Below are 27908 nucleotides of genomic sequence, written 5' to 3'. Positions count from 1 at the left end.
ATAGAATGCATTGGTTTTGAGTAAAGTGGTGCAGAGTGCACTGGTGTAGAGTGCTGTAATGCAGACTAAAGTGCAGTGGAGTAGAATATAATGGAGTGGTGCAGAGTAGAGTAGAGTGGAGCAGAGTAGAGTGGCACCAAGGGTAGTGGTTCTGAATGCAGAGGTACAGAGTAGATTGTTTCAGAACAGAGTGGCATGGTGCATGGTAGAGTACAGTGGTGTACAGTAGGGTGGAGTAGAGTGCAGAGTAGATTGAAGTGGCATAGACTGGATTAGCTTAGAGTGTTCTGGAATAGAGTGGAGTGATACTGAGTACAGTACATTGACATAGAATGGAGTGGCATAGAGTGCAGAGTTGCAGAGCAGATTGGCATTGAATGGAGGAGTATAGAGTGCAGTGGCAAATGATTAACCGGTGCATAGTACAGTAGTGTGGGGTAGAGTGCATTGACATAGAGCAGAGAGGTGTAGTGTGAAGTGGCGTAGAGAGGAGTGTTGCAGAGTAGAGTGCAGTGTTGCAGTGTGGAGTGGCGTGGAGTGGCAGCGTGTGGAGTGCAGAGTGAAGTGGGGTAACGTGGAGAATGCATAGTGTGATAACATCCTGCCATGACAGACAACACATATTCAATTGAAATGACAATTACATTTGCATAGACATACAGTTTTACTGATAAAAAATACAGTGCACAAACAGTGGGTGGAATTGTCATCACCTAGTGTATTTATTTGTTTTGATTGTATTAAAATATTTATTTCCACTGAAGTTCAGAATTACCGAGATGGGCTTTATTTATGCTTTTCTAAGTCTGAAATCTTTGTACAGTTCATTTACAGACATGTAAATTTTGTTGTGTGCTAGAAAAAAAACCTAACATCGTACAGCCTTCCCTCAAGCACACCCCTGGCAGCCAGTATGACTGTCACCTAAATCCTCTCACTTTGAAGTCAGAGAAGGAAAAGTGAACACCAAGCTCCCTGGAAGACAGAGCCTGACATTTTGACTTCTGTCTTTGAATGCACAGCAAATGCGACATGGTAAGAACAAGATTTAAAGGCCTGTTTACAGAAATCCAGTACTGGAGGAAGAATACAGTAAACACAGTTTGGGCAACATAAGAAACAAACTCAAGCTGAACAGTCTAAAACAAATAAAGCCAAGAACTACAAAGTAAGCAAATGTGAGTTACAAACCACAAAGCCAATGGTAAGCAATGGGTGGAATGGATTCTGAGGAAAGCCTTCCTAATGTCCCCAGGATGTTGTTAGCAAATCAGACAGCTGCGCTGTCTGGTAGGCTTCAACTTAAAAATAGTCCTATTCATAGTTTAGTGGCTAGCCTATTGATCCAGCAGGGTAGTTGGGAGGTTCAGTGTGCTACTCATGTAGAAGACCAACTTCTATATTTAGAGGTTGTGTCCGCGGCAGGTGAATAGCTCTTTGTCTTTAGCAAAGCTGCCATTGTGGTGGCTTGTTGAAGGCACTGAAAGTTACTCCGTAATGTTTTTTTGTTCTTTAAAAGCAAACTCCCAAAGTGGAAATTTGTTTTGACAAACAAAATTGAAATGCCCCTAACATGCAGGGAGAGGGCTCCCACTGCGCCAGGTCATATTCTTATTTTCCTGTTTGGGACTGCCATGCTTCCCCTGGCTGTCCGAACAGTAAACAAAATACATCAGAATGTTGGTCTGAAATAGGGAGTATGGTCTAAAGTATTTTGACCAATGGCTCTGTCTCAGTTGGGCAGGGAGTCAAAGGTTTCCACTAGTAAAACCAACAAAGGCTACTCTGGTGGAAACATGGTGGTTCACGTCACTCTATATAGAGCAGGTGGGGCCAATGTTTGGCAGACAGGTTCTCTGCCAAAACTGTGGCGGAGTACTCCATCTGCCCACTAAGCCAAAGTGGTTAGAAAAACAAATCTTCTAATAAAAAACCATGAAAACGTTCTAAAATGGAGAAAAATAAATGTAACCATTTTCATGGAAGTCAATGAAACCTACTTTTTTAGGAGTACATGAGAACCAATTAAATTCATAAGAATAGGACAAAAAGTGGTAACAATGGCAAGGTTCTGTTGTGGGTCCTTCCAGTGGAACTGGGACACTCAAGGGGCAGACCATTCATGAGATCACCTTGGTGGCCTCGCTTAAGGGTTTGCAGAGGCATATATATTTGTAGAAAAATAAATACTAGAGCAATTTCCGAGAATCTAAATAATAGAAAAGTGAAAAACAATTCAGTAGAAATAATAGAAAAAATCCAATAACAACCCAGTAACAATTTAAAAGATATTAAATTAATTTTTAAAAAAAGCTTTTAAAAGAAAAGATACCAAATTCAGAGTGAACATAGATTTACTATTTAAGCTGGATTAATGACAAGAGGAGGCAAAGGATGAGGAGAGGAAGGTAAGGAAAAGGTTAAGATAAGGAATGAGGGTACGAAAAACATAAGTGGAAAAAAAGCAACATGGGCAATGTGTAGAATACACAAATTTTAAATCATAGGTAAGGGAAATGGTGTGGCAGGGAGTCACAGCAAAAAAGGCAAGAGGACAGGGAGGGTGATTAGGGAGGGGAGACAATTGTGCAACCAGGAAGGCTAGTTAGGATTGGGGAGCTAGTCCCCAATAGAAAGTTATTAAAAAGTGCCAAGTCACTCAGTGACAGGGCATGTAGCCGGGTGGTTAAGGAAAAAAGAATCCATGAAGACCTTGTAGAAAAAGCAACAAAGATAACCCATTTTCAAGATTAATGGCATGCCCACCTTAAAAGAAAAACATGCAAAGGTAATTCCAAATAAAAGACTATCTATGAATTGTTTTTATCCCAAATGGTTAATTGAAAATCTTAGATTAATAAGCATGAGTTAGCTCAATATTAAGTAAGGGTCGACAATGCTGGATATCATCTATTTTTTTCAGACCCTCAAAGACTCAGTGGGAATAAGCAGAAACTAGTTCCATATTATTCGGTTTCATCCTGAAGACATGAATCTCTTCTTTATGCAGTGTTTTCAATGTCACTGGGTCTTACCTGTACTTTGAAATCCATATATTAAGCCATAGGAAGGTTTTTAATTCTGGTTGTGGAGTTGCCTGCAACAGCTGTTCCACAGGGATATAGCTCCAACTTCTTTTCCAGAACTCAAGTCCCTTTTTATTCAGCAGACGCAGTGCCTTGAAATTTGCTTCTTGGCACCGGAAGGTCATCTGCTGTCCTCTTTTTCCATGATGCCTAGGTCTTCTCACACACATCCTTTCATTTGGCAGTCAGGTCCTGTCCTCAGACCATGTTCTTCTTCCTTGACTTCCAAAGAGTGCAGGAACACCCCATCACATAAGGACATTTTTGGGCAATCCATTTCTAAAAGCAGGATGCAAGGAACTCTTTAGAGTTCCAATTTGATCAGAACATGCTTGTGTAAACCATATAAGGTATCCTACAAAGTTCTCAGGTACCAAAGATCAACAGGATATCCTTGATGTATCCACCAGAGCGAGCAGAGTGAACGGTAACCTGTGACCCTGCTGAGTTAGGGAAATTGGACAAAACAAGATACTGAAGAAGAATGGAGACACAAAGAAGAGCATAGCAAGAGATATGAAGTACAGGGAGAAGATGGTAGAGGTAAACAGAAATATAAAGAGAGGTAGAACGAGGAAGATATAGAGAAAATGAAGAAGAGAACAGGATAGCGATTTAGAGAGAGAGAGAGAGATCTGGAGATGCGGAGAAGGAAATATAGAGAGGCAGAGTACTACAGGACTCCAAGGAGGTGAGGTAGAGAGAGAGGTAATGTAGACAAAATGTGGTTTAGAGAGATATAAAGGCACCAACGGGTAGACAGATACAGAGTCTTGGGGAAAAAAATGAGAGCTCCAAAGTAGAGTGGGAACAAAACGAGAAGTGGTATAGAACAAAGGTAAAGAGAGTAGAGGGGAAGATAGAAATATAAAGAAAGAGGTGAAGGGTAGAAAGAGGAATGTGGTGTGAAACAAAAGCAAAGTTGAGAAACATACATCAAGAAGAGGAAAGGAAGAGAAGTGAGGCTGTAACAGAGGCAGATAGTCTTGTGAGATACAGAAAGAGACAAATGGTGAGGTTTTGATATCTATAAACAAGGAGGAGCAGAAAGATAGTTGAGGTGGAGTGGATACTTTAAAATGGAGAATGAGGCAGAGAGAGAAAATGTTTTTGTGAGTGAGAGAGTAGCTGGTGCTATAACTAGACCAATATAGGTAGTTAGAAAGGAATAAGGCATTTAAGGAGGTAAAGGACAGGGACAGCAGTAGAATAAGACCAAAGAAAAGTGGAGAGGTGAGGTAATGAACTGATGGTGAAGTAAAATGAAAGGTTTGGTTGTCAGACAGTGCTCTGTGCAGTTGAGAAAGGCGAGGCAGTGAAGAAGATGTGAGGGTAGAAGGAGAAATGTGATAGAGAGGTGAGAGGGAGTGATGAGGTAGAGAAGGGGCAGAGAGAGGTAGACAGAGGTAAGGCAGTAGGGACAAAGAAAGAGAGATAGAAAGATACAATCAAGATAGAGATGGATTTGTATGGGAGGTGAAGCAGATGGAGGGGAGATAAAGAGAGGGCAAATGGAAAAGGGGGGTTGTGGTAGAGAGAGAGGGGGATGAGGTAGAAGGGATTGAGAGTGATGGATGTAGAGGTAGGCACAGAGACTGACATAGAGGCAAAGTAATGAAAGAGAGGTACAGAGAGATGAGGTTGAGTGAGGTGTATTAGCCATATTGAGAGACAGGTGAGGTAGACAAAGTTAATAAAAGTGAGCCAAGATTGAGAGAGAATATATAAGTACACAGAGCTGTGAAGCAAAAGAGGATGGTTAAATAGAAGAGCTAGGTAGAAGAGGGAGGCAAAGTAAGGAGGGAGAAATGACAGAGAAACATTATTGTTCAGTTTTATTGCCACCAACTGCCAGAGAGTGTGAGGGTTAAGGCCTACACAGGCCAGGGATGCACAATTAGGGCCATATTTATCAACATTTTGAGCCGGTGAAAAGTCACCACAAGTAACTCAAACTGGCACAAAGCGTTGATTTGGGATTTACTTTCCAGCTCAAAACTTGTTTCGTACTGGAAAGTTGGCTAAACGTAAAGAAAACAAGTGCCATGTGCTGCTTATCATTACTTTGCAGCAAGGGGCCAACCCCTGGGTTTCATACTGGCATTTCCATCCCGCTTCTCAATGTTTTGATGCACAGACCTATCTATTTTGTAGGCAGGACTGAGTCAAAAAATATGTCTCCTAGATGCATGTAATATTATATTCTGTTATGCAGATTTGTAGAGTGCACTGTCACCTGGGAGGGTATACTGGCACTGAGCAGGTGTGAGCCTACCCAAACCTAGGGCCTTGTAGGACTACTCAAAAAGGCCAGGTCTTCAGCCTGTAGCAGAATTCAACAAGTGAGGATGAGGCATTTACGTTTAGGGGCATGTTGTTCCATGCTTTAGGAACAATGTAGGAGAAGGCTCGACTGCCAGATCTGGTTTTCCATAGGTGTGAGATGTGTGCAAGGAGGAGTCCGGACAAGCGGATCTGTCTAAAAGGTTTTTAAAAGCATATGTGATTGTTGAGGTCGACTGGGCCAGTGTTATGTATCGCATTGAAAGTGGGGATGAGGAGTCTGGATTGTGCTCTTTTGTGTATGGGGAGCCAGTGGAGCTCCTTCAGGTGTGGTGTGATGTGCATGTAGCGTGGGAGGCTTAAAGTGATTCTGGCTACCAAGTTCTGAATCGTCGGCAGCCTTCTGGTGAGTTTTTTTGTTGATCCCGGCACAGAGGGTATTTCCGTAGTCCAGCTTCCTTGCGACCAGGGCAAGTGCATTTTTCCCAGTGTTGATTGGAAGCCATTTGAAAATCTTCCTGAGCATCTTCAGGGCCTGGAAGTATGAGGCAGTGACGGTGCTGTCTTGGATGATCATGTTGAGTTTGCAGTCAGTGTCAATCCCAAGATTCTTGGCATGGTTGGTGGGGGTAGCTGGCAGTCCCAACTCTGCTGGCCACATGGTAATGTTTTGTTCCCCAAGATCATGATTTTGGTCATGCCAAAGTTGGGGAAAATGTTTATTTTAGAAAAGTTTTTAAAATAGCCTTAGCAGAGCTCAGTAATGGAAGGCTGCCTACCAAAGCAAAATGTATGCTAGACTCAGGCATACATCTTCGCACTATGGAGCAAAAGGTTGAGCATGGCACAAGGAAGACAAACTGTGTGCCAGCACTAGGAAGAGAGCATGTTAGCAGATATGGCACTGTCCTGTTCACTCCCTTTCATGCAACACAGGACATCAACTTTGGTTGCTAAGCATGATCAGCTGTCAAACTAGAAAAATAAGCTGCTTGTTGTGAGCTTGGTTATTAATGCAGGAATTGTGACTGACCCACTCACTTTACCAGGCCCCCTCTTGAAGGTGGGGAACTTGGCAGTTGTTGATGAAACATTCAGACAGGTGGTCTTTTCCATTGCTCTCCCTTATGGGCACAGCTCTGAAAACATTAGTTTTATTGCAGACCTGATTCAAGTATTACTTGAGACTATAGAGAACTTTTGTCTCGATTTACAACATTTTGGAAAAAAAACAGGTTGTCCACATGTAAATGTCCTTCATCACTCCATCTGATGAAGCCTTTTAAGTGGGCTCCTTCTCCCAACATAATTACTAGGCCCTTTATGTACTGGAAGAAAAGCAATGGTGTTAAAAGATGCCACTGCCATCTACCACTGCCCAAACAAAATCTACCCCCACATAGTAACTCCTAATTAATAATTACAACTTTGTCCTGCACCCAATTATAGTATGCTTGTAGAATCCTAATTAAAATCTGGTGAAACTGATAAATTACTATGCAGGCTTATCAGGAATAATGTTGACAATGATGAAAGAAGGTTCTTCCCACATTTTCAGTGATAATACCCAATACATACATTTGCGTTGTGTGGCTGACCACAAGGGCCCTCGTCTGACTGTGCAACACTTTGTCACCTGCGCGTCCCGTCCTTTAGGGCGGAGGGGCCACGCCCCCCCCCCCCACCTTTTGCCCTTCATGAAGAGTGTCTGTCAGGCTGAACAAAGGTCAGCCTGACAGACACTTCATTTTCAGCTCAGACAGCCAGGAGTGATACATGCACGATTTGCGCAGACTCCTGAGCTGAACTTTGCTGGGCTGAGGAGGTCACAGCTCCTATGGGCGTGACCTCCTCGGCTCAGCAAAGGTGCCTGGAGGCCCTCCCCTGGGTGACGAGGAAAGTGTCACCCATTGACACTCGCCCTAGGCGCTTCAGGTTTAAGCCCTGAAGAGCCCAGGACGAGTGTCAATCAGTGACACTTCGTCGCAGAGTGGGGTGGGGTCAGCAGTCTCACTGACCCCATCCCACTCTGTGACGAGGCTGGGACTGCTGGCTTCCCTCATTGGCTGACCTGAGGTCAGCCAATGAGGGAAGCCAGCAGTCCCAACCCTCCTGGGACCTCGAGGCTAAGGGGGTCATTCTGACCCTGGCGGTAAATACCGCCAGGGCGGAGGTTGGCGGTAGCACCGCCAACAGGCTGGCGGTGCACCGCCGGGCATTCTGACCGCGGCGGTACAGCCGCGGCCAGAAGCGGAAAGCCGGCGGTGTACCGCCGACTTTCCGCTGCCCATGGGAATCCGCCATGGCGGCGCAGCTTGCTGCGCCGCCATGGGGATTCTGACACCGCATACCGCCATCCCGTTCCTGGCGGTTCGCCCGCCAGGAACAGGATGGCGGTATGGGGTGCCGTGGGGCCCCTGGGGGCCCCACAAAGAATTTCAGTGTCTGCTCTGCAGACACTGAAATTCGCGACGGGTGCAACTGCACCCGTCGCACCTTCCCACTCCGCCGGCTCCATTCTGAGCCGGCGTACTCGTGGGAAGGGTGTTTCCCGCTGGGCTGGCGGGCGGACTTTCGGCTGTCGCCCGGCAGCCCAGTGGGAAACCCAGAATGACCGACGCGGTCTTTTGACCGCGGTACGGTCTTCTGGCGGTTCCCGCTTAGCCGCCCGCCAAGCTTAGAATCACCCCCTAAGAGTGTGTGTGTGTGTGTGTGTGTGTGTGTGATATTTTTAAATGATTGTTCGGTGTGTGCATGTTTGAATGTTATGAGTGTTAATGGATGTGCGTGCGTGTGTGAAAGAATGAGTGTGTGTGATGTTTTAAAATGAATGTTTGGTGCGTGCGTGCATGTTTGAATGGTATGAGTGTTGTTAATGGATGTGTGCGCGTGTGTGTGTGTGTGTGAAAGAATGAGTGTGTGTGAACTTTTAAAATGAATGTTTGGTGCGTGTGTACATGTTTGAATGTTATGAGTGTTGTTAATGGATTTACGTGCGTGTCTGTGAGTGAAATAATGTGTGTGTGTGTGTGTGTGTGTGTGTGTGTGCTTCGCGCCCGTCCCCCTCCCTCCTAAAGCTGCGGCCGCCACTGCTTTGTCATACTAAAGATTTTTGTATAGAGACAATTCCTGTTTTCCAGGTTCATAGCAATATTATTCCTCTGTAATTGTCTAGGTGTCTTACCTCAATGAGCTACATCTGCGCTGCTATGGTTATATACATATCGCAAGTGTTGAATACATCGGCACAGCAAAATACCTCAGTCTACTGACTATCGAAAGCCCTGCTTCGAGCCCAACTATAATTATGCAAGCAAATGTTGGCGATCCCTTACAATCAATAGGTATTTATGCCCTTCTCACCAGAGCAGAACCTGCCATGCAGAAATGATAGCCTAGCATGGACTGAGGCTTACCAGAGCAAAAGGTACACGGACACTCTTTAAAGACTTGTCTTGCTCCAAATAACGTTCACCTTAAATAATTTGAGTGTACCTTTCAACACACTCCAGGGAAACACCATTGTAATCAGGTATCTCTCTTTTGTCCTGCTGTGGGCTTCATCTGTGCTTCTCGTGCATAACATGATGGCACAATAGCATCCCATTTTTTTATAGGGACAGATAATTCTGTCAATGCCAATTTGACATTGTTAATTATGTGGGCTATTATTTAGGCCAAAGAAACATACTAATACAAACCTTCTTTCTTTTTCACTATAACTATCATCCATTGGCCTTTAAAATGATGTTTAGGTTCTACTACTTTGATTTTGGCTTTCCATGCAATCAGTATTAAAGCCCCCTTGAAACACATCGATGGATACAGCAATAATATCTGGCAATCATATTTGCTAAAGTATTTTCTCTCTTCTTGTCCAAGGTGGGGTTACTTTACAAACATTATATCTGCCACTATTTTCATATACCCAGAAAGATTTATTCAATTCCTGGAAATCCTTAGGACAATTGTTTTCTTTGTAAGAGTTTTTAAGTTCTCTCTTTGCTACATGCGTCAACATGTACACAAGGATTTGCTACAAATAGTTCACCATTGTGCTCCACTCTATTTTATTACTTCTGTAAAAATGAATAAATAATTCAAATGGCAATAATTCATCTAATGTTCAGCTACCCATTTCTACCTGGGTTCTTCTAGTGTTCTTTCTGCTTCCTTCTTTCAAAGCCTTCACCAGTTTGACCCTAAGCGTCCACAGGAAAGCCCCCTCTCATGCTTCTAATTGTAGAAAATTTGTGGATTATTACCAGTGACCTAAAACTTGAAATGTGTCCATCAAACAAACAAAATTCTTATATGAAAAATTACAAATCAACACAACGTGCCGCTAATAATTTTCCAAGTCAATCCAGTTACATTGCGTTCAACCAAATATAAACAAAAGACATGCAGGTCTTCAATACCCCTGCCTTCATCACTACAGGTCTTTCTGCAGATCTGCAGTAGAGCTAAGCTCCTTGTACTGGCCATCAATTTTCCTCATCCACCACATCTTCTCCACGGTTTCTCTGCACAGTTCAGATTAAAAATAGGACACCCATTTTATGTGTTGGCTATAGTTACAGCTGCGTAGTGGATATAACCTTTCCTCAAGATGAAGCTCTACAAATATATCAGTCTAAAACTCTTGTGATCCTATGCCGATTGCTCTTCCCTTTTCCATGAAAGGGAGTGATGCACTCTCTGTGTATGGATCTGTATCTGATATTTAAAAAAACGGGGAATGCATTTTGCACTAAATCAACAACTATGATCTTTTAAAGTCATTCCTTCCTCTAGGTCAAACATTTGTAAATTGTTTTTTCCTTATTTAATTTTGAATATTCTCACATTGAACCATCCATACACTACACACTGCGGCAGCGTCCATGACGATTCTAGCACCAATATATTTTGAATGCTTACCTGGCAAGAAATTTGGACTATACATGACCCCAATGCCAATCTCAGAGGACTAACATTTGTGCCCAGAAGGCAGCCCAACTGTTCATCACCTGAACATCAATTAGAGAATATAGTGGTCCTTACCTGGAAGGCAGTCTGGCTGTTGTAGTTCCGAATTTCTTTGCTTGCACCACGGAACAGGAGAACGCGAGCACAGCTTTCCTGTAAAAGACAATGAGAATGAGATTAGACAAGCTGTGCAAGCAGAGACTCAATGAACTGAAAGAGTAAGAGCTTCATTTAGAGCCTGTTTGGGTGATGGAAGCGATGCCATGAATCTGTGGTGCTTTCACCTCAACAAACTCACAGCCTTATTTAGTGCCTGACCGGCCACAGGGTTTCCAATATCACTGATCAGCTGGTTCCGCCATTATAAACCCTTGATCCAGTAGTTTAGTGCATACATCACTCCTTCAGATGCACTGATAGCGATTCTGCCATGCAGGAGAGGATCTCAAAATATGGTGGGCAGGTCACTGCTGAGGAGGCAGAGGTCAAATCCCCTGTCTCCTTAAATGGCTTAAGGTCTTCCCACAAACATGCGTATGGTAATCATATTCATGCCTCATTTGCAGTATGGTGGACAGACCTCGAGGCCCACCAGGCTGGCAGAGGCCCCGCCTTCACCCCCTAATAGTAAACCGCTAACAACACCTGGAGATCCTAGCCCATCGAGGAGGGTTGTTCAAAGTAGGGCACTGCTCTGGAGTAACTCAGTAAGTATAGAGGGCAGACGTTCTCCCTAATTTAGGGTTTTGGGGATCTAGTGGATGGGAATCAGTGTTTTCCCAGTGATTTCTGAGTAGTTTTGCCTGTTGTTGTATTCGGAGACTGCTCCTACCTCCAGAAGGCAACGTTTCAGGGTGAGATTTCCCTGTGCTTCACAATTACACGGACCTCAATGCCGGCCCCATCAGGATTACAGAGAAATTTGTAATGTGGTCTTAAGTATTAATGGTGAGAGTGAAGAGCTGCATCACATTGAAACACGGTAGGCTGTGCACCCTTGTGATGAGGGGAATTGTTGAAATTTACTTAGTAATGCTAAAGTGGAAAAGTCATACACAGTCATACAGTTTGGTTACAGCAAGAGTGAAGAGACTGGGTATGTTCATTTTATATCTGGTTTAGTCTCAGTAGATACTGAAATATGAGGAGGCCTGTCTTACAATAGGGTGGTTGCCAAATGACGGAAATGGCATTTTACATTCATGTATTTGTGTCTGTAGAACAGGGGTCTTCAAACTGGGGGGCAGGCCCCCCTAGCGGGAGCCTCAAGTGATCCTAGGTGGGGGGGGACCTCCAGCCAAATACGCATTATGCTAATAACAGGGCTTTGCTTTAAGCTGAAACAAATGAGCAGCAGTAAACAGTTCTGCAATGGGCAATCATTAACATATTTTGTCATTTATATCCAAGCTGGGAGTATGTGTCAAGAAAGAAGTGACTGCAAATACTCTTCAAAACCCCAACCCCAATTCTAATAATCACACTGTGGATATTTTTACATGTTAGTAAATTCTGTCTAACCAGAATAGTATGTCTGGCAACATGTATTTGATTGCATTTTCAAAACAGTAACAGAACTTAACTGCAATGTTTACATAAATGTAGACATATTTAAACACTGCCAACTTAGTACAATAATTCTGAAAAATTTGGAGGGGACAATGATGTTTTTTTCACTGAGGGGAGGGGTTCGGCATTAAAACGATTGAGGATCACTGCTGTAGAATGTATTGGAACAGGTTGTGAAAAGAGTTGTTAGGTCGAAGCAAAACATATGCTTGAGGTTGTCTATGTTGGAACTGAAGGATGGAAAGATGTGGGAGTGGGCAAACAAATGGTTTGGAGGTGGATTGGTTGCACTATGGTGGGACAGTAAATAGTTTTCTGTGGTGGTCTATGTATAACAAGAGTATATAATCAGTGTGTTTATTTTGGTTGAATATGCAAATAACTGGTTACGACAGGGTGATGCGCTATCAGTAAATGGGAAACAATAGGACTACAAGAAGTCTGAAAAGTGTGAGTGTGGATACATACCTGACTTGTGCACCTGATTTCACAATGTAAAACGTTTCAAGCTGGTTCGAATTCAAGGGGCTATTGCACCACTAAACTTAGTGAGAATAAGCATGGCTGTGCAATGTGGGTTTTATTTTCTGAACTGGTTTAGGATTACACCGATAATTAGCTAATTCGAGATATTGTGGGTACTACACACCAGGCTGCATTAAGCTGATTTATTCTAGTGGGGTGTGGATGAAGATAGATATACCTTCACTGTTAAATCTGGTTGTAGGGTGCAAAGACCCTTAACTGACTAAAGCGGGAATGGTTGAAAAGGCTAGTTTTGGATTTGTGGAGGAGGAGGAAGGACATAACTGAAGCTTGACATCATCAACCTGGTTAACCACATTGTCACATTGTCCTTGAAAGGGTCATGATGGTTTGGACAAATAGGATTGATTACATTTGGTAAGTGTTGGAAATGGCTCTTTTTGCAGGGTTATCCCCAAACTTTTTGCCTTCTTCCGCATATGTTTTTAGGTCTGTTTTTGCTGGTTTATTGTTTCTGAGCACTTTACCACTGCTAATCAGTGCTAAAGTGCAAGTGCTCCCTATAGAAACTGTACTGTTGATTGGTTTATCCATGCTTAGCATATTTGATTTACTAGTAAAGTGCACTTGAGGTGCACAGGGCCTGTAAATCAAATGCTACTAGTGGGCCTGCAGCACTGGTTATGCCACCCACATTAGTAGCCCTGTAAACATGGCTAAGACCTGGCACTCCAGTGTCTGTGTGTGCAGTTTTAAACTGCCAATTCGACTTGGCAAGTGTTCCCACTTGCCAGGCCTCAACCTTCCTTTTTACTACATGTAAGGCACCCCTAAGTTACGCCCCAGGTAGCCCCGTGGGCAGGGTGCAGTGTATGTTTAAGGTAGGACATATACTAGTGTGTTTTATATGTCCTAATGGTGAAATACTGCCAAATTCGGTTTTCACTGTGCAAGGCCTATCTTTCTCATAGGTTAACATGGGGACTGCCTTTAAATATCCTTAAAGCGCAGATTCCTTTTGAGAGCAGATACAAATTTGGAGTTTAATGTCTCTGAACTCACAATTCAAAAATACATCTTTTAGTGAAGTTGGTTTTTAAATTGCCTGTTTGAAAATGCCACTTTTAGAAAGTAGACATTTTCTTGCTTATACCATTCTGTGACTCTGCCTGTTTGATTTGTGGATTGTCTGTCTGGGTCAGTTTGACAGTTGGGCTGTTCACACCTCTCCTCTAGGCAATGACACAAAGGGGTGCAGCCTGCATATCTTGATTAGCCATCTGTGCTGGAGGGGAGGGGAGGAGTGGTCACTCACACCTGAAAGGACTGTGCCTGCCCTCACACAATGCCGTCTCCCACCCTCTGGTGAGTGTCTGGGGCCTGGCCTGGACAAGGAAAGATCTTGCAAACACTTGAGACTTTGCTTTGAAGTTTGCCAACTTCAAAGGCAGAACTGGGTATACGAAGAAGACCCAAAACCCCAGACTTTTAGAATCTTTCGGGAATCAAGAGGAACCTCTGCCCAGGAGAAGAGCTGAAGAGCTGAAGGAGTACTGTCCCTTTGCTGTGTTGCGTTGCTGGACTGGCCTGCATTTGCAGTGCAAAGGGTGCAAAGGGTGAACTTTGCTGTGTGTCCTGCTTGAGAAAATTCTCCAAGGGCTTGGAGTAGAGCTTGCCTCCTGTTGGAAGTCTCAGGGACACCAAAGACTTCAGTTTCCTTGACCTGCAGCACTGGGAACTGTGTGTTTTGTGCTGTTCAAGAGGAGAAACCACTGCGACACCGCCAACCATGCCGCTGGCCTGCACCGTGACCTGCTGACGCCACACGAAGTCGCATTGCCCCACTTCACAATGCGATCCTGGCCTCACCGACGCCGTCATCGGACAACTTCACTGAGCCGCTGCTCGAACCTCGATCTCTGGGCCCGGCACTCCGGCATCGCCTGGTCACACCACAGCCTGGGCATCCCCGATGACGCCGCTCCTGCTGACACTGGTGCCGCTGCCTGTACCATGGCCTGTGAACACCACTCATGAGGTACACAAAGCACTGTCCAGCCCGCACCGCAGCCCGGTCCACCAACGCCAGCATCATTGACTCCTGTGTTGTCACCAGGCATCCTGCCTGCATCATGGCCTGTGGACACCGCTCGTGAGGGTCACAAAGCACAGTCCCATCCCGCACTTCTGGCTTGGGCCTACGAACAACAGCGCTTCAGCAACGATGACGCCGCTGCCTGCACGGTGACCTCTGGACACCGCACATCGCACCGCCCCACCCCGCTTCACACCACAGCCCTGGTCTCACCGTTGCCACTGCATGCCATCACCAAGCCGCTGCCTTCACAGTGCCCTGTGGGCACTGCATGTCACATTGTCCCACTTCGCACCACAGCTCCGACGCTATCCACGCCGTCGCACCTGACTTCATCAGACTGGAATTCGATCTGCAACGCGTGTGACCTCAAGGGCCGACGACTCCTGCACCGACTCCGGAACTGACACTGTGACGTCAGTGACGCCGCTCTCCGGAGCTCACCGCGAGGATCACGACGCCCTGCAAATCCAAGGTACTGTTTGCGGGTCTTCCCGACACCGTAGCTGGCCCGTGATGCCGTGGCCGGCCTGAACTGTTGTTTTTGTTGATCACGACGCCGTGATAGCCCCAGGTGGAGCTATCGGGCTGAACTGTTGGTGTTGTTGATCACGACGCCGTGATAGCCCCAGGTGGAGCTATCGACTTCAAGGAACTGTAGTTTTGAATAAATCTTGCAGAATTCATATTTATCTTACTGTATGTTGGATTTTTATGGCATATGGTCTTGTTTTATATAGATAAATATTGGCTATTTTTCTAAAACTGGTGTGGTGTCCTTTTGTAGTGTTTTCACTTATTACTGTGTGTTACGTGCAAATGCTTTACACATTGCTTCTGAGATAAGCCTGACTGCTCGTGCCAAGCTACCAAGTGGGTGAGCAGGGGTTATCTGAGCGGGTATCTCCCCTATCCTGACTAGAGTGAGGGTCCCTACTTGGACCGGGTGCAAACCAACTGCCAACTAGAGACCCCATTTCTAACAGTAAGTATGAGGGTTGAACCAGGACTGTATTTCTTACCAGCATGTACAGTACACACAGGCATTTAATTTGTTGGAACTGAGATGGTTAATCTAACTCGGGTTGGGTAAGGCACAGTATTAATGCAGGCACAACTTCCTTACTTGGTTGCTGATGGACATGTAGTTAGTTGGGTGAAAATGAAATAGGCTGTATGTATTGTAGCTGATTGAATGTAGGCTTCGGAAAGGAGGATATGGGATGTGAGAGGGTGGATGCTGATTTGAGCATCTCACCTATTAGTAGAAGGCGGAGATGTTTGGAAGATTGGAGATGGGGCTAGAAGTGGTGATTGCATTTTGGAATATTTTGCATAGACCCGGCTCTGAGCTGCTCAGCGGTAGATGCAAGCAAGAACCGCTAATCTACTTGTGGATTGTGATGATATCCGTTGGCTTGATGGGAGGTGGGGATCACACAGGTTGGGCTGGATTTAATTTGAAGAGGATTGTTGCAGTCTTGATTTTCTAATCAGGCTGCAGAGTGTAAGCATTTTACGCTAATTGGTTTTGACATGGAAAGTGCAGATTAAATATGTGTGCGAAATAGTAGATTTTAGATTGTTATGGATTATGGGAGATACAAAGAGTTTTGGACATAAAGGTTACCAATTTGGATTTGTGGGTAATGCATTTCTGATTGACTAGATATGTGCTGTATGTGGATAGACTTCACCTTCTCACTCACTTGTAGAGCGTTGTCATACTGTCCTAATATGTGCATCTTGGATTGGATGTTGTTAGTTTAGGTATATACTGGTAGGATTGCCAGAGTATGGTGCACTATAGATTGGTTGTAGAATATGCATATATTGTGTTGGTTGATCTGGAATGCAAAGTAACTATATTGCTATTTGGTATGGCATGCACATTCCGTGGAATGCTTGGAGTTGGGGGGAGGGGATAGAAAAAATTTGGGATGAAGAAAGTTGGCTAATTTGTAGTAGTGAGTTGATTCACTTTTTAGACAACACTGACATTAGATTGTCAGAAGCATGTACCGATAGCATGAATGATAAGCCAGAGATGGGTAGAATGAAGTATTGGATAGATGCGGCCTTGTTTTTCTCACTTGGCTGCAGGCATAGCCTTGGCTGCGTGGATGAGGCAACACAAATTAAATTGAATATGGTTAGGTAGTCTTGAAGTGAGGTTGGAAAGGAAGGTTAGGAATGAATGCTGATTAAGGGCCTGATTACGACTTCGGCGGGGGGATTAATCCATCCAAATGTGACAGGTATCCCGCCAGCCGAATTACGAGCCCATTATATACTATGGAACTCGTAATATGGCAGGCGGGATATCCATCACATTTGGGACAGAGTAATCCCCTCCGCCAAAGTCACAATCAGGCCCTGAGTGTCGCACTGCACTGGAAAGTGAGTACACTATTGGTTGTGGGTACTACAGACTTGCTTGGGTATATCAGTTTTTGTTGGTTACATCTGAGAGAGTTAAGATGTTAAGAGAGACAAACACTATACCAACTCATTTGACTGTGGTGTGCAGTGATATTGCACTGACTGTGAAGTGATGTCTAATCTTCCAAAAGCCTGAACTGACTCTTAAAACAGACCTATTTAACTTGCGGTTCCTTTTCTACTCGTTAATTTACACCAAGGAGTTGAATAAAGTGGGGTTGGGAATGGGGAAAGCCTTTATCTCATTTGTGGCTAGATTTTAGCCAACTAGTTTGAATAAGACTTGGGTTGGTTGTAAAGGTTGGGTTTGCAGGAATAGGCATAATTTAGTTTGCAATAGATCCATACTTGGGCTTCTCACCTGGTTGTAGAGTGCACAGACATGTAGTGCACTGTTTCCTGAGGCATTCTGAGCCCTCATGTCGGCTCCGTAGAAGAGAAGATGCTCCAAGTGCTGGACGTGGCCATAGCGACATGCCTAGAAAGAGTGTCAGGAAAGACAATGTAATTATTAGAAGTAAAAAAATATACAAGAAAGCGACAGGCTTGGTGAAATGACCTGAGAAACAAAAACCTCTTAGTTAAAGGTAAAGGACACACTATTTTGTTCTTTTAAAGACCTGTAAATGCCATCACGTCCCATGCTTGGAAAAGGCCGATCGTACATCAAGACCTATCTACGTAGCCAAAGAAATTAAGGAATTGCGAGAAAAAAACACACCAGGAAAAAGGCCACATTCCCACTTCCTTATTTTAGACATCTGCCCGGTGGAATATTAATGAGATGGGTATAGTATATTTAAATACCTCATTTCTAATCTCCTACACCCATCTACTCCATTGTTTAACCTTTTAACCTCAGTTATTTAATCCTTCATGGCATTCCACTGCCATTTTTTAGATTCTTGCTTGGGTAATCAGAAACTCAATAGCAACTTGTTAAATTAATACTGACATAAATGTTGTGTGCTTGTATCGCCATAAGGTCATTATAATTATAACATATAAATGTTATGCATTTTTTAAATATTTCAAAACTACCTCAAAAACGTTTTTTCTAACCATTTTGTCTTTAAAAAAAAGTGTGTCTTTATAAATGGCGCCAACTAAATCCTTATTTTCAATATCCTCTAAGCTTTGTGAAAGAGACGGCGATGTAAATATAGTGATATATACTTTTACTTTACATTTTTGCCTTGCTCAGATGTGTGAATTTGACATTCTGAACAGTTTGAATATGCCTGCACTTGTGTCGCATGTGGATGACGGAAGCAATAACGGAAGCTAGAAAACTTTACAGCTCTAATGCTGTTGATAAAATTCAGAATTCAAGAAAAACTCACTTGTTTGTATTATTTTTCCATTACGCAAACATGACATCAAAGTAAACAAAATACTAAAAATAAAGTGAAGAGCAATGGTGCAAAACGTCTTCAGTGTGACATTATATTGTCGCCATTCGTCCCAGTAGGTTCAATAGCTGTATGTTGCGCTGGCACTTAAAGTACATGGGCAGTAGATGTGCAGTTTCCCTGTCATACATGTGCTATCTATAACCTACAACTAAAGAAGACCTTCCCTGGGTTTTTAAACGTATAAAGAAACTGCTACTAAGCCAAGCCATCAGCCTATGAAAACTATTCAAGGATGTGAGATTAGGGTTCTGCCATTTGCCTATGCCTCAGACAAAGGATTGGGAAAGGTCATTGCTGAAGCCATAACAGAGAAGAAGTTTTGGCTTATTTCCGTTTTCTAGTTTCTGTCCGCAGGAGCCCCACCCACAGGAAGTTTAGCAACATCCCACATTCCAAGGAAACAGAGCGAGCAGGTCCTGTGTGTTCATCACTTGACATTACTTGTAACCCACGCAGTTGCGGCATATGAATACATTCATGGGCCATATGTATGAAATCTTTTTCCCACAGACACAGAATGGGTAAAATCCTTTGGTACATCTGGCCCCATATGTTTTGGCCTGTTTTAAAACACTGCTTGCGCCTCCTAAATCTCAGGTTTTTTACGATGAAATTGCTTTCACACTGGTGAATTCACACGAGTCACAGAACAGAGGAACGCAAAAGCTGAGCCATGCTATGGGGGTCATTACAACAGGGTGGCGGTGGCGGTCTGACCGCCGCCAAAGCGGTGATCTGACCGCTTTTGGCAGCGGTCTGAACTCCACATTAAGACCGTGGTGGTTGTGCCACAGTTGGAACGCCAGCACCGCCAATATACCTTCACAGGAGGGACTGGCAGTGCTGGCGGTCCTAATACCCTGGGGACTATGACCCGCCCTCTCCACCAGCTTTTACATGGCAGTATTACTGCCATGTAAAGGCCAGCGTAGACGGGGTGCAGAGGGCTCCAGGGGGGGCCCTGCACTGCCCATGTACTTGGCATAGGCAGTGCTGGGCTCCCATGGCCAGCCCCATCACGCTGTTTATTATCTGCGAACAGCGCAACGGGTACTGGTGCACCCTACGCGCTGCAACCGGCTCAATTATGAGCCGGTGTCAATGTTGTAGGCTGTTCCCTGTTGGGCAAGTGGGTGGAAACTTCCGCCCACTGACCAAGCGGGGAACTCGTAATGGGGCCTGCAGGAAAGCAGCCACACTGGTGGCAACCTGAACGCAGGAGTTTGGCTGATGGCTTTTTCCATCAGTCAAAATCATAATGACCCCCTAAGTGTATTATGGCACAATTCTGTTCTGAGAGCAAAAAAAGGACTGACAGGGCCAAACAGGGAAAGCAAAAGTACTTTCTTTTCCAAGGATAACTCTTTCGTTCTTGATTGTCAAGCACTTCCACCCATCACTAAGGGTCTTAATTTAGAGTTTGGAAGAAACTCTACTGAAACATGACGGATATCCCACCCACTATATAACAAATACCATAGGCTATGACACACTTATAACACATAACATCCACTCCATCTGCGATAGAGTATCCCAGAAGCCATACCCCAAAAAGGCCGCAAGTGAGTTTCCTTAAACACATACGTTTTCCCTAGCATGTGTCCCTTGTTCGATAGGTTACACAATTCAACCTGCACCTCGCTGTTGAGACCCAACTTGGCAGATACTGGTTGGAGGTGGTTGTGTTTCGGTTCAGACGGGCCGTGGCCTAGCAGTTAAGACAGGACTCTGTCTGGAGTGGCACAGTGGGCAAAAAACGATGAACAGGAATGAAGCTATGAGTAATTACCAGTGACTGAGATTAGTTCAATCATTCTACCCATACATTCTTTGTTTCTAACAGCAAGCATGAATCATCGCTTTGGTGAGCCCTTCTGAGAGTCCCTGACACTTGAACCAACCTGATGAATTTCTTGCCAGCCATTCTCATCTACGCAGCCGACTTTGGCGTAGTCGTGCAGTAGGAGCTCACAGCAGTAAGGGTCGCCGCCCACCATGGAGCTGTGATACAGTGGCGTCAGCCCCCGGCTGTCCTTGTAATCCGGCGAGGCTCCCAGATCCAGCAGGGTCTGTCGAGAGAACAGAACACAATCATTTCTTTGGACACAAGGCAAGGCAGCAGGGGCACAGGAACTGTCATGGCCGCCAGCACCTGTCACAGCTCCCTCGTGTGTCACGCCTGGGGTCATTGCTTCCTGCACAGACTCTGAAATGTTAAATTTGGTTGCACTTAAAAAGTAAACGTGTTGACACTTAATCACGGCGCTTTCCACCACCTCGTCTTTCTAATTTGGATTATGGGCTGCTCCAAGCGTTTGCTGGTTCTCGGTTACTTCTTTCCTCTCAAATTGGTAAAGGCAAGCTTTTTGCTGATTGCTCTTTGGGTTGTTCTATACGCTCTCTATTCTAGTTTACCTGTCGATCACAATCACAGGATTCCATTATAGAAAGCGAGAGAGCAAGAGAGAGGGTACCGTGAGAGGAGAAAGAGACAGTGATAGAGAGAGAGCGTGTGAATGAGAGCGAGCAGAAAACAGAAACAGACAAAGAGACATGGTGAGAGATAAAGCCAGAGACTCTGTTTGTGTGTCTATGCATGTATGAGTGTTGTGAGTGTCAGTAAGTACTCCTGGGCAGGTGAGAGTCTTTATGGATCACACAGCCTTACCCTTGGCACCCCTCTGTGTTGATTTCAACCCCCATCCTGCTGTCATTCATCTCTCATCCATGTTCTGTAGAATTCTGTAGATTGTGTAGTGTTCTAGTGAAGCTTTCTTGCGATGGAAGCAGCTGCAGACGAGAGCAAAAAGCAACAGAAGTACAGAGAAGGAGCGTCCACGGCAGTATGTTCCACAGTCTGGGACTCAGTAGGCAGAATGACATGCCTCTCTCTCTTTTCTCAAGAATCAGTGGGCGCGCACTGACAAAACTTGAGCACTACAGCACAGACTGGGCTCAAGATAAATGTCACAAGCTTGTTTTTGGGTCTCGCCTACCAAACAGTGCAAATTGTCTGCTTGCAAAAGATCTACTGTGGACCTTACAGTGGACTTAGAGCCTGTCCGTCACTTATCATTGGTTTATTGTCACTCTCATTTGATTGCTTCATTTTCATGGCTTGACTTTCCCTTTTTCTGTTTGTTCCTCCAATGGACCAGCATAGCCTATTTATCATCCTTTTGAATGGATGGCTTGTATCTTTCCACTGCTCACATTTAGAGAACTACTTTTTAGTTCTCGCCGGACGGGAGGCATGCATGTCACTAGCAAGAGCTTTTGTTATTTAAAAAAAAGCCAAAGAGGGCATACAGCCCGCCCTTTACTTACTTACCATTGGTTGGCTTCATCATCAGTCTCATTTCCTTGCTTATCATTGGTCAGTGCGTGACGGTTTCACTTTCTCTCTTCAAGTGTTTGTCTTTTAAATGGAGCATGGACCAAGTACTAATTAATGTCTGTATTAGTGTCCTTTCACTGCTTGTGCTCAGATTCAGGCACTTTTTCTCTCTTTTTTGTTGCTTTCTCCCATTTGCTATTGTCTGCTCATTGCTGTTGCTTGTTTGTTTTCTTTCTTTATTAGTCTTTGACCTCGACTTACCTATCTAGGTTTCTCCATTTATCTTCCAACTCTGAACTAAGTTAGGGGGCTGCGTAATGATCACACATGTACTGAGGCTGTGTCCACATTGGAGGTAGTTGCAAAACGAAACTTGAGGGTTAAGTTACTCAGATTAGGTTGTATTGTTATTGGAGATGCCAGGTCCCAGTCCTCAGCAGTCCTCTAAACCCAATGCATTCAGGGAGAAATAGTCTTGGTTTGCCAAAATTGCCGAATTGGATTTCACACATGTCCAAGAGAAGCTGAGCTTGCACATTGGAGGTGGTAGCACCCACAGTCCAGTGGTGAGGACTTGGTGCTGAACTTCGAGTAAGGTAAGTGAGTTTTTCATATTAGTGTGTACATTATTGTGTATGTTCTCTGTAGTTATTTGTTTATGTGTTTTTTTTGCCCCTCCAATGTAATTTGACACCACCGCCACTGCCCATCCCACTCTGTGATGAGTAATAAACTGCTGCCTCTTCTCATTGGCTGACCCATAACAAGGTCAGCCAATGGGAGGAGGTGGCAGTCACAATCCTCCAGGAACCGCAAAGGCTTCCCTCCAGCCACCCGAGATCACTGCTGCAGCCCGGGAAGTTTTATTTAATGTTGAGTGCATGAATATGTGTGTGTATGAATGTGTACTTGAGTATGTGTGCATACTATGAATGGGTGTGTGTTGATGTGCTGGGTGTGAGTATCTGTGTGTGTGAAAGAGTGTTCATGTGTATGTGCCCATTCCACCCCTGCTCTACATTAAGGCCCCCCAATGTTCTTTGTTCTGCTTTCTCCACTGATCACCTATGGAGGCTTTCTGTACCTGTCACACATGTTTCTGGAACTCGGAGAGGCTTTGTTTGAATGCCCTCGTGTCTGTTGGTTTCTCTATGTGTTATTCTCAAACCCTCTGTGAGAATCTTCTCAACCAGTGCTCCGTTGAATCTCAGATAAGTTCATAATATATAAGTACCCCATATTTATATGTACTTTCTTGTTATGTTGCACTTACCATCAGCACCAGGTGGTTCCTGCAGCGTGCAGCTTTGTGCAGGGCAGTGAGTCCCTCCCGGGTCCGAAAGTCCAAGTGCGCTCCTCCACTCCGCAGGGCCTTGATGACATCAGAGCTGTTCTCCAACTGGGAAGCCAGTGTCAGGGGACATTCTAGAACCCCAAAGAGAGGAGAATGTGAGGTGACTGGGACAGATAACTGAGAGATGCATGGGGTAATATCAGTGTTTAATTTGTGCCAGTGGCATTTGGTGCTCGGCACTGGCACTTAATTGTCAACACCGACATATAGCACAGCTGCCTTATGGTGGTGCTGTTTGTGTAGTTTATAGATGGGCAGAACAACAGTTGTTTAATAATGCAATACAGATTAAAAAACAACTAATACATGCCACCACAGTCATTCTTATAGCTTCGGTGGCACCGAAAATACATTGTCACCCTGGAAGCAATATGATGGTTAGTAATTGTGTAGATACTGTCCTTCGCAGTGTTGGTAGTCACATGGGTGGTGGAAGCTGCAGTGGTCTCCTGACAAGGGCTCTGGTACTTATTTTTTTTTTTAGAAGTCAAGCACTGGTAATATAACCACTCTATCATTCCCTGATACCTCCATGGGGTCTTCATGCCCTAGTGTGCTTCCAGGGTCTGTACTGAGAAGTTCTAGAGTTACAGGCTCACTGAGAATGTTCTTCCCTTTCCACTCTTGTGAGGCCTGCTGATGCATCCTCCAAGAGAGATAGGGCCTGATTTAGATGTTGGAGAATGGAATACTCCGTCACAAATGTGACGGATACCAGGTCCCCCATAATATGATCCCCATAGGTTATAATAAGATCCTAATACGGCAGACAGGACATCCATCACATTTGTGACCGAGTGTTCTCCCCCCATCAACACCTACGTGTACACTGAAAATGGCACAAAGATCCCTAACAGGCCTTGGATTTCGTAAAGTGGAATTCTTGCAAGGATTTTTTTAATGCAAACTTACAATGCTTGATTGGTTTCCTGCACATATTTTTTGGGCAAATCTAGAAAATGTTCTAAAATTAACAAAGCTTGAAAAGTTTTGAAAAAATGTAATGAACTTGGCGAGAACATTCACATAGTTGCAATCTCTTAAACTCATATTTCAAACTTCTTGTCTTCCCAATGTGCCAGCCTTCTGTCTTTACTTGAGATTACACTACCCCAGAAGTCGAAGTGGGCGAGATCTGAGGGGAACGACAAGCCCATATTTTTTTAAGATAACAAAAAAGTTCTAATACTTTTTCAATATAACCACCTTAGAACAGGTAATTCTGACAGTTGAGCTACCCTGGTTGAAAGGGAAAGAGAGATGGGGGTCTCCTGTGTTGAGCTAAGGGAAGGTCAGAAAGCTAAAGAAGATGCAAGCCTTTTTGCCATGTGGTCTGCTTCCTGAAAGAAATGTAATGCATGCAATTGGTTAATTTGCAAATATAAAGGCTGTTTGGGAACAAGAATTAGCTTAAATTGATGGAATTACAGATTCACGATGGCAACGATTTCTTCTTTTTGATGGAACAATAGTAGCTGGTGAGTTCGGAAGTGCCTGCTTTTAATGGTCACTTATTAAAAATGTTTTCACTACATACAGTCGGATTGCATATTACTAAAATCTGTATTTTGAAAGCTTTTTTATCTTGAAACTAGGTATGTTTGCTCACTTTGTGACAGCCATTATAATATTGTATAAAGCAAGTGTTAAATAATAACTTACATATTCACCCTTCTTTCTGTCACAGGCCGACACTTTCTAGCACTCATAATACACAAACCTCTATTTCACACTGCACCAACCAGGATTCATCTCTGAGACACTCTCGTCACACGCAGACATCTGCAGTGATCGCATTAACCAACAGAGGTTTCATAATGTAAAATAGTGCATTCCTCATTGATTAGTTCAACTTGCGCTTATTTTTCATTTAAGATGTACTTGTTATTCTATATGTAAGTACTGGAAGGGAAAGACCAACAATATAGTTACAGAATATTTTGTTTTTTTAGTCATGCCTTTCACCCACACCTACATTCACTGACTCTGCCCCACTGCACTTAGGATCACAGTTCTCATATTTTTGATGCACTTTGACCACGGCTCTGCCCCCATATTTAAGCCCTCACAATCTCGAGTTCATCCTAGGCGCCTCCATCTTACCCCGCGCCAATGTTGTCATAAACCTGAGCGAGCTCACTTGAGGTATGTCTACCCCACCCCATGCACCTGCCTCCCTGGGGCACAGATATACCTGAGATACCTCAGCCCTTTCTAATACCTCAGATGACTCATGGGGTGACCTCCCCTGGGGTTCTTCTAAGCCTGCACATGCTGATGCCTCCAAGGAGTAGTCAAGCTCACTTGAGGTATCTCGGACATGCCCTAGTGCCAGCCTGTTGGGTACTGTAGCTCTTGTGAGCTTCCTCTACCTCAGCCGTGCACAATCATGCCATAACCATGAACTCTCTCAAGGTAGCTCTATGTTTTTGCCAAGCATCAGACTTCTACAAGCCAAACTTCACATGAGGAGCCTCTTGACCTCTTCCTGCACTATCCTCTAGGGAGTCTCAAGTTGTAGAAGTTACTTTACGCCCCCTCCCTCATCCCATATACTAAATTCTCAGGAGTCCAGACTTATTTGAGATATAAATTTGCACCCCGCTGTGCATTAGCTTTCGAGAAACTCACCTTCGTGCAATGTCCCATTATTCCCTTCCGGTGCTGCAGCATTACAGAACCTCAAGCTCACCCGAGGTATCTCTATTTTTCCCTATGCAGCAGCGTCTCTGGGTATCGAACTAACCTGGCCTTATGCTGAGGAGTGAGTGAATCGCTCCCCCTCACCCACACTCTAGCCTCACCTCCCGTGTCCGGATCATGGAAGTTGGGGTCCAGCCCTTTCTCCAGCAGCCTGTACACCTTCTCTGCGTTGTTTGCCTGTACGTAATCCATGAATTTTTTCAGGTTTGCCTGTGGAAAGAGAGCACAGTCTGACAAATCGGTCATCAATCCCACCCACTGCCTTCATTCACTCACTGCCTCATCCGTTTACTGATAGCCTTCACCCCGTCCCAAAACATCAGTTCCTTCAGTGACCTCACCCATTTGACACTGGCCCGCAATACCTTTGACTACCCTTATTTTCTCACGCTTCACAACTCATCATCATTCCTTCTCAGCACTCATTCCATCATTAGCATCATTCCTGTTTCTCCCTTACATACCCTGTTGCTCTCACTCCCCTACAAAACCCTCTGTAAGGAAATGGCTCCCTGTTGCAGTTACCCCCCACTTTTTGCCTGATACTGATGCTGACTTGACTGAGAAGTGTGCTGGGACCCTGCTAACCAGGCCCCAGCATCAGTGTTCTTTCACCTAAAATGTACCATTGTTTCCACAATTGGCACACCCCTGGGACACAGATAAGTCCCTTGTAAAAGGTACCAGTGGTCCCTAAGGGCTGTAGCATATGTTGTGCCACCCTAAGGGACCACTCACCTAACACATGCACACTGCCATTGCAGATTGTGTGTGTTGGTGGGGAAAAAAAAGGCAAAGTCGACATGGCATCCCCCTCAGGATGCCATGCACACAAAATACTGCCTGTGGCATAGGTAAGTCACCCCTCTAGCAGGCCTTACAGCCCTAAGGCAGGGTGCACTATACCACAGGTGAGGGCATAGCTGCATGAGCAATATGCCCCTACAGTGTCTAAGTCTATTCTTGGACATTGTAAGTACAGTTGTGGCCATATTAAGTATATGGTATGGGAGTTTGTCAAAAACGAACTCCATAGCTCCATAATGGCTACACTGTGTACTGGGAAGTTTGGTATCAAACTTCTCAGAATAATAAACCCACACTGATGCCAGTGTTGGATTTATTACAAAATGCACACAGAGGGCATCTTAGAGATGCCCCCTGTATTTTACCCAATTGTTCAGTGTAGGACTGAATGGTCTGTGCCAGCCTGCTGCTGAGAGACGAGTTTCTGACCCCATGTGGTGAGGGCCTTTGTGCTCTCTGAGGACAGAAACAAAAGCCTGCTCTGGGTGGAGGTGCTTCACACCTCCCCCCTGCAGGAACTGTAACACCTAGCACTGAGCCTCAAAGGCTCAGGCTTTGTGTTACAATGCCCCAGGGCACTCCAGCTAGTGGAGATGCCCGTCCCCTGGACACAGCCCCCACTTTTGGCGGCAAGTCCAGGGGAGATAATGAGAAAAAAAAGGGGGAGTCACCCACCAGTCAGGACAGCCCCTAAGGTGTCCTGAGCTGAGGTGACCCCTGCCTTTAGAAATCCTCCATCTTGATTTTGGAGGATTCTCCCAATAGGAATAGGGATGTGCCCCCCTCCTCTCAGGGAGGAGGCACAAAGAGGGTGTAGCCACCCTCAAGGACAGCAGCCATTGGCTACTGCCCTCCCAGACCTAAACACCCCCCTAAATTCAGTATTTAGGGGCTCCCCAGAACCTAGGAAACTAGATTCCTGCAAGATGAAGAAGGACTGCTGACCTGAAGCCCTGCAGAGAAGACGGAGACACCAACTGCTTTGGCCCCAGCCCTACCGGCCTGTCTCCCCATTTCGAGAAAAACTGCAACAGCGACGCATCCCCCAGGGTCCAGCGACCTCTGAAGCCTCAGAGGACTACCCTGCATTTAAAGGACCAAGAAACTCCAGAGGACAGCGGCCCTGTTCCACAATGACTGCAACATGGCAACAAAGAAGCAACTTTTAAAGACCACACGTTTCCCGCCGGAAGCGTGAGACTTTCCACTCTGCACCCGACGCCCCCGGCTCGACCTGCGGAAAACTAACTCTACAGGGAGGACTCCCCGGCGACTGCGAGCCCGTGAGTAGCCAGAGTTGACCCCCCTAAGCCCCCACAGCGACGCCTGCAGAGGGAATCCAGAGGCTCCCCCTGACCGC

General features: G+C 44.9%; 1 protein-coding gene across 1 annotated transcript in view; it reads right to left on the bottom strand.

Annotated features, from left to right (window-relative positions):
- SHANK3 (SH3 and multiple ankyrin repeat domains 3) overlaps positions 1 to 27908 on the bottom strand; it is a 1519554-nt gene that overhangs the window by 1011071 nt on the left and 480575 nt on the right. Inside the window, exons 6-10 of the mRNA XM_069229472.1 lie at positions 25843 to 25951; positions 22958 to 23109; positions 20249 to 20416; positions 17294 to 17410; positions 10416 to 10493 (exon numbers count right to left, since the gene is read on the bottom strand). Coding sequence (XP_069085573.1) covers positions 10416 to 10493; positions 17294 to 17410; positions 20249 to 20416; positions 22958 to 23109; positions 25843 to 25951 — 624 coding nt within the window. The remainder of the gene's footprint in view (positions 1 to 10415; positions 10494 to 17293; positions 17411 to 20248; positions 20417 to 22957; positions 23110 to 25842; positions 25952 to 27908) is intronic.

Source organism: Pleurodeles waltl, chromosome 4_1, assembly GCF_031143425.1.
Source record: "Pleurodeles waltl isolate 20211129_DDA chromosome 4_1, aPleWal1.hap1.20221129, whole genome shotgun sequence".
NCBI lineage: Eukaryota > Metazoa > Chordata > Amphibia > Caudata > Salamandridae > Pleurodeles > Pleurodeles waltl.
This window is presented reverse-complemented; position numbering and strand designations above follow the sequence as displayed.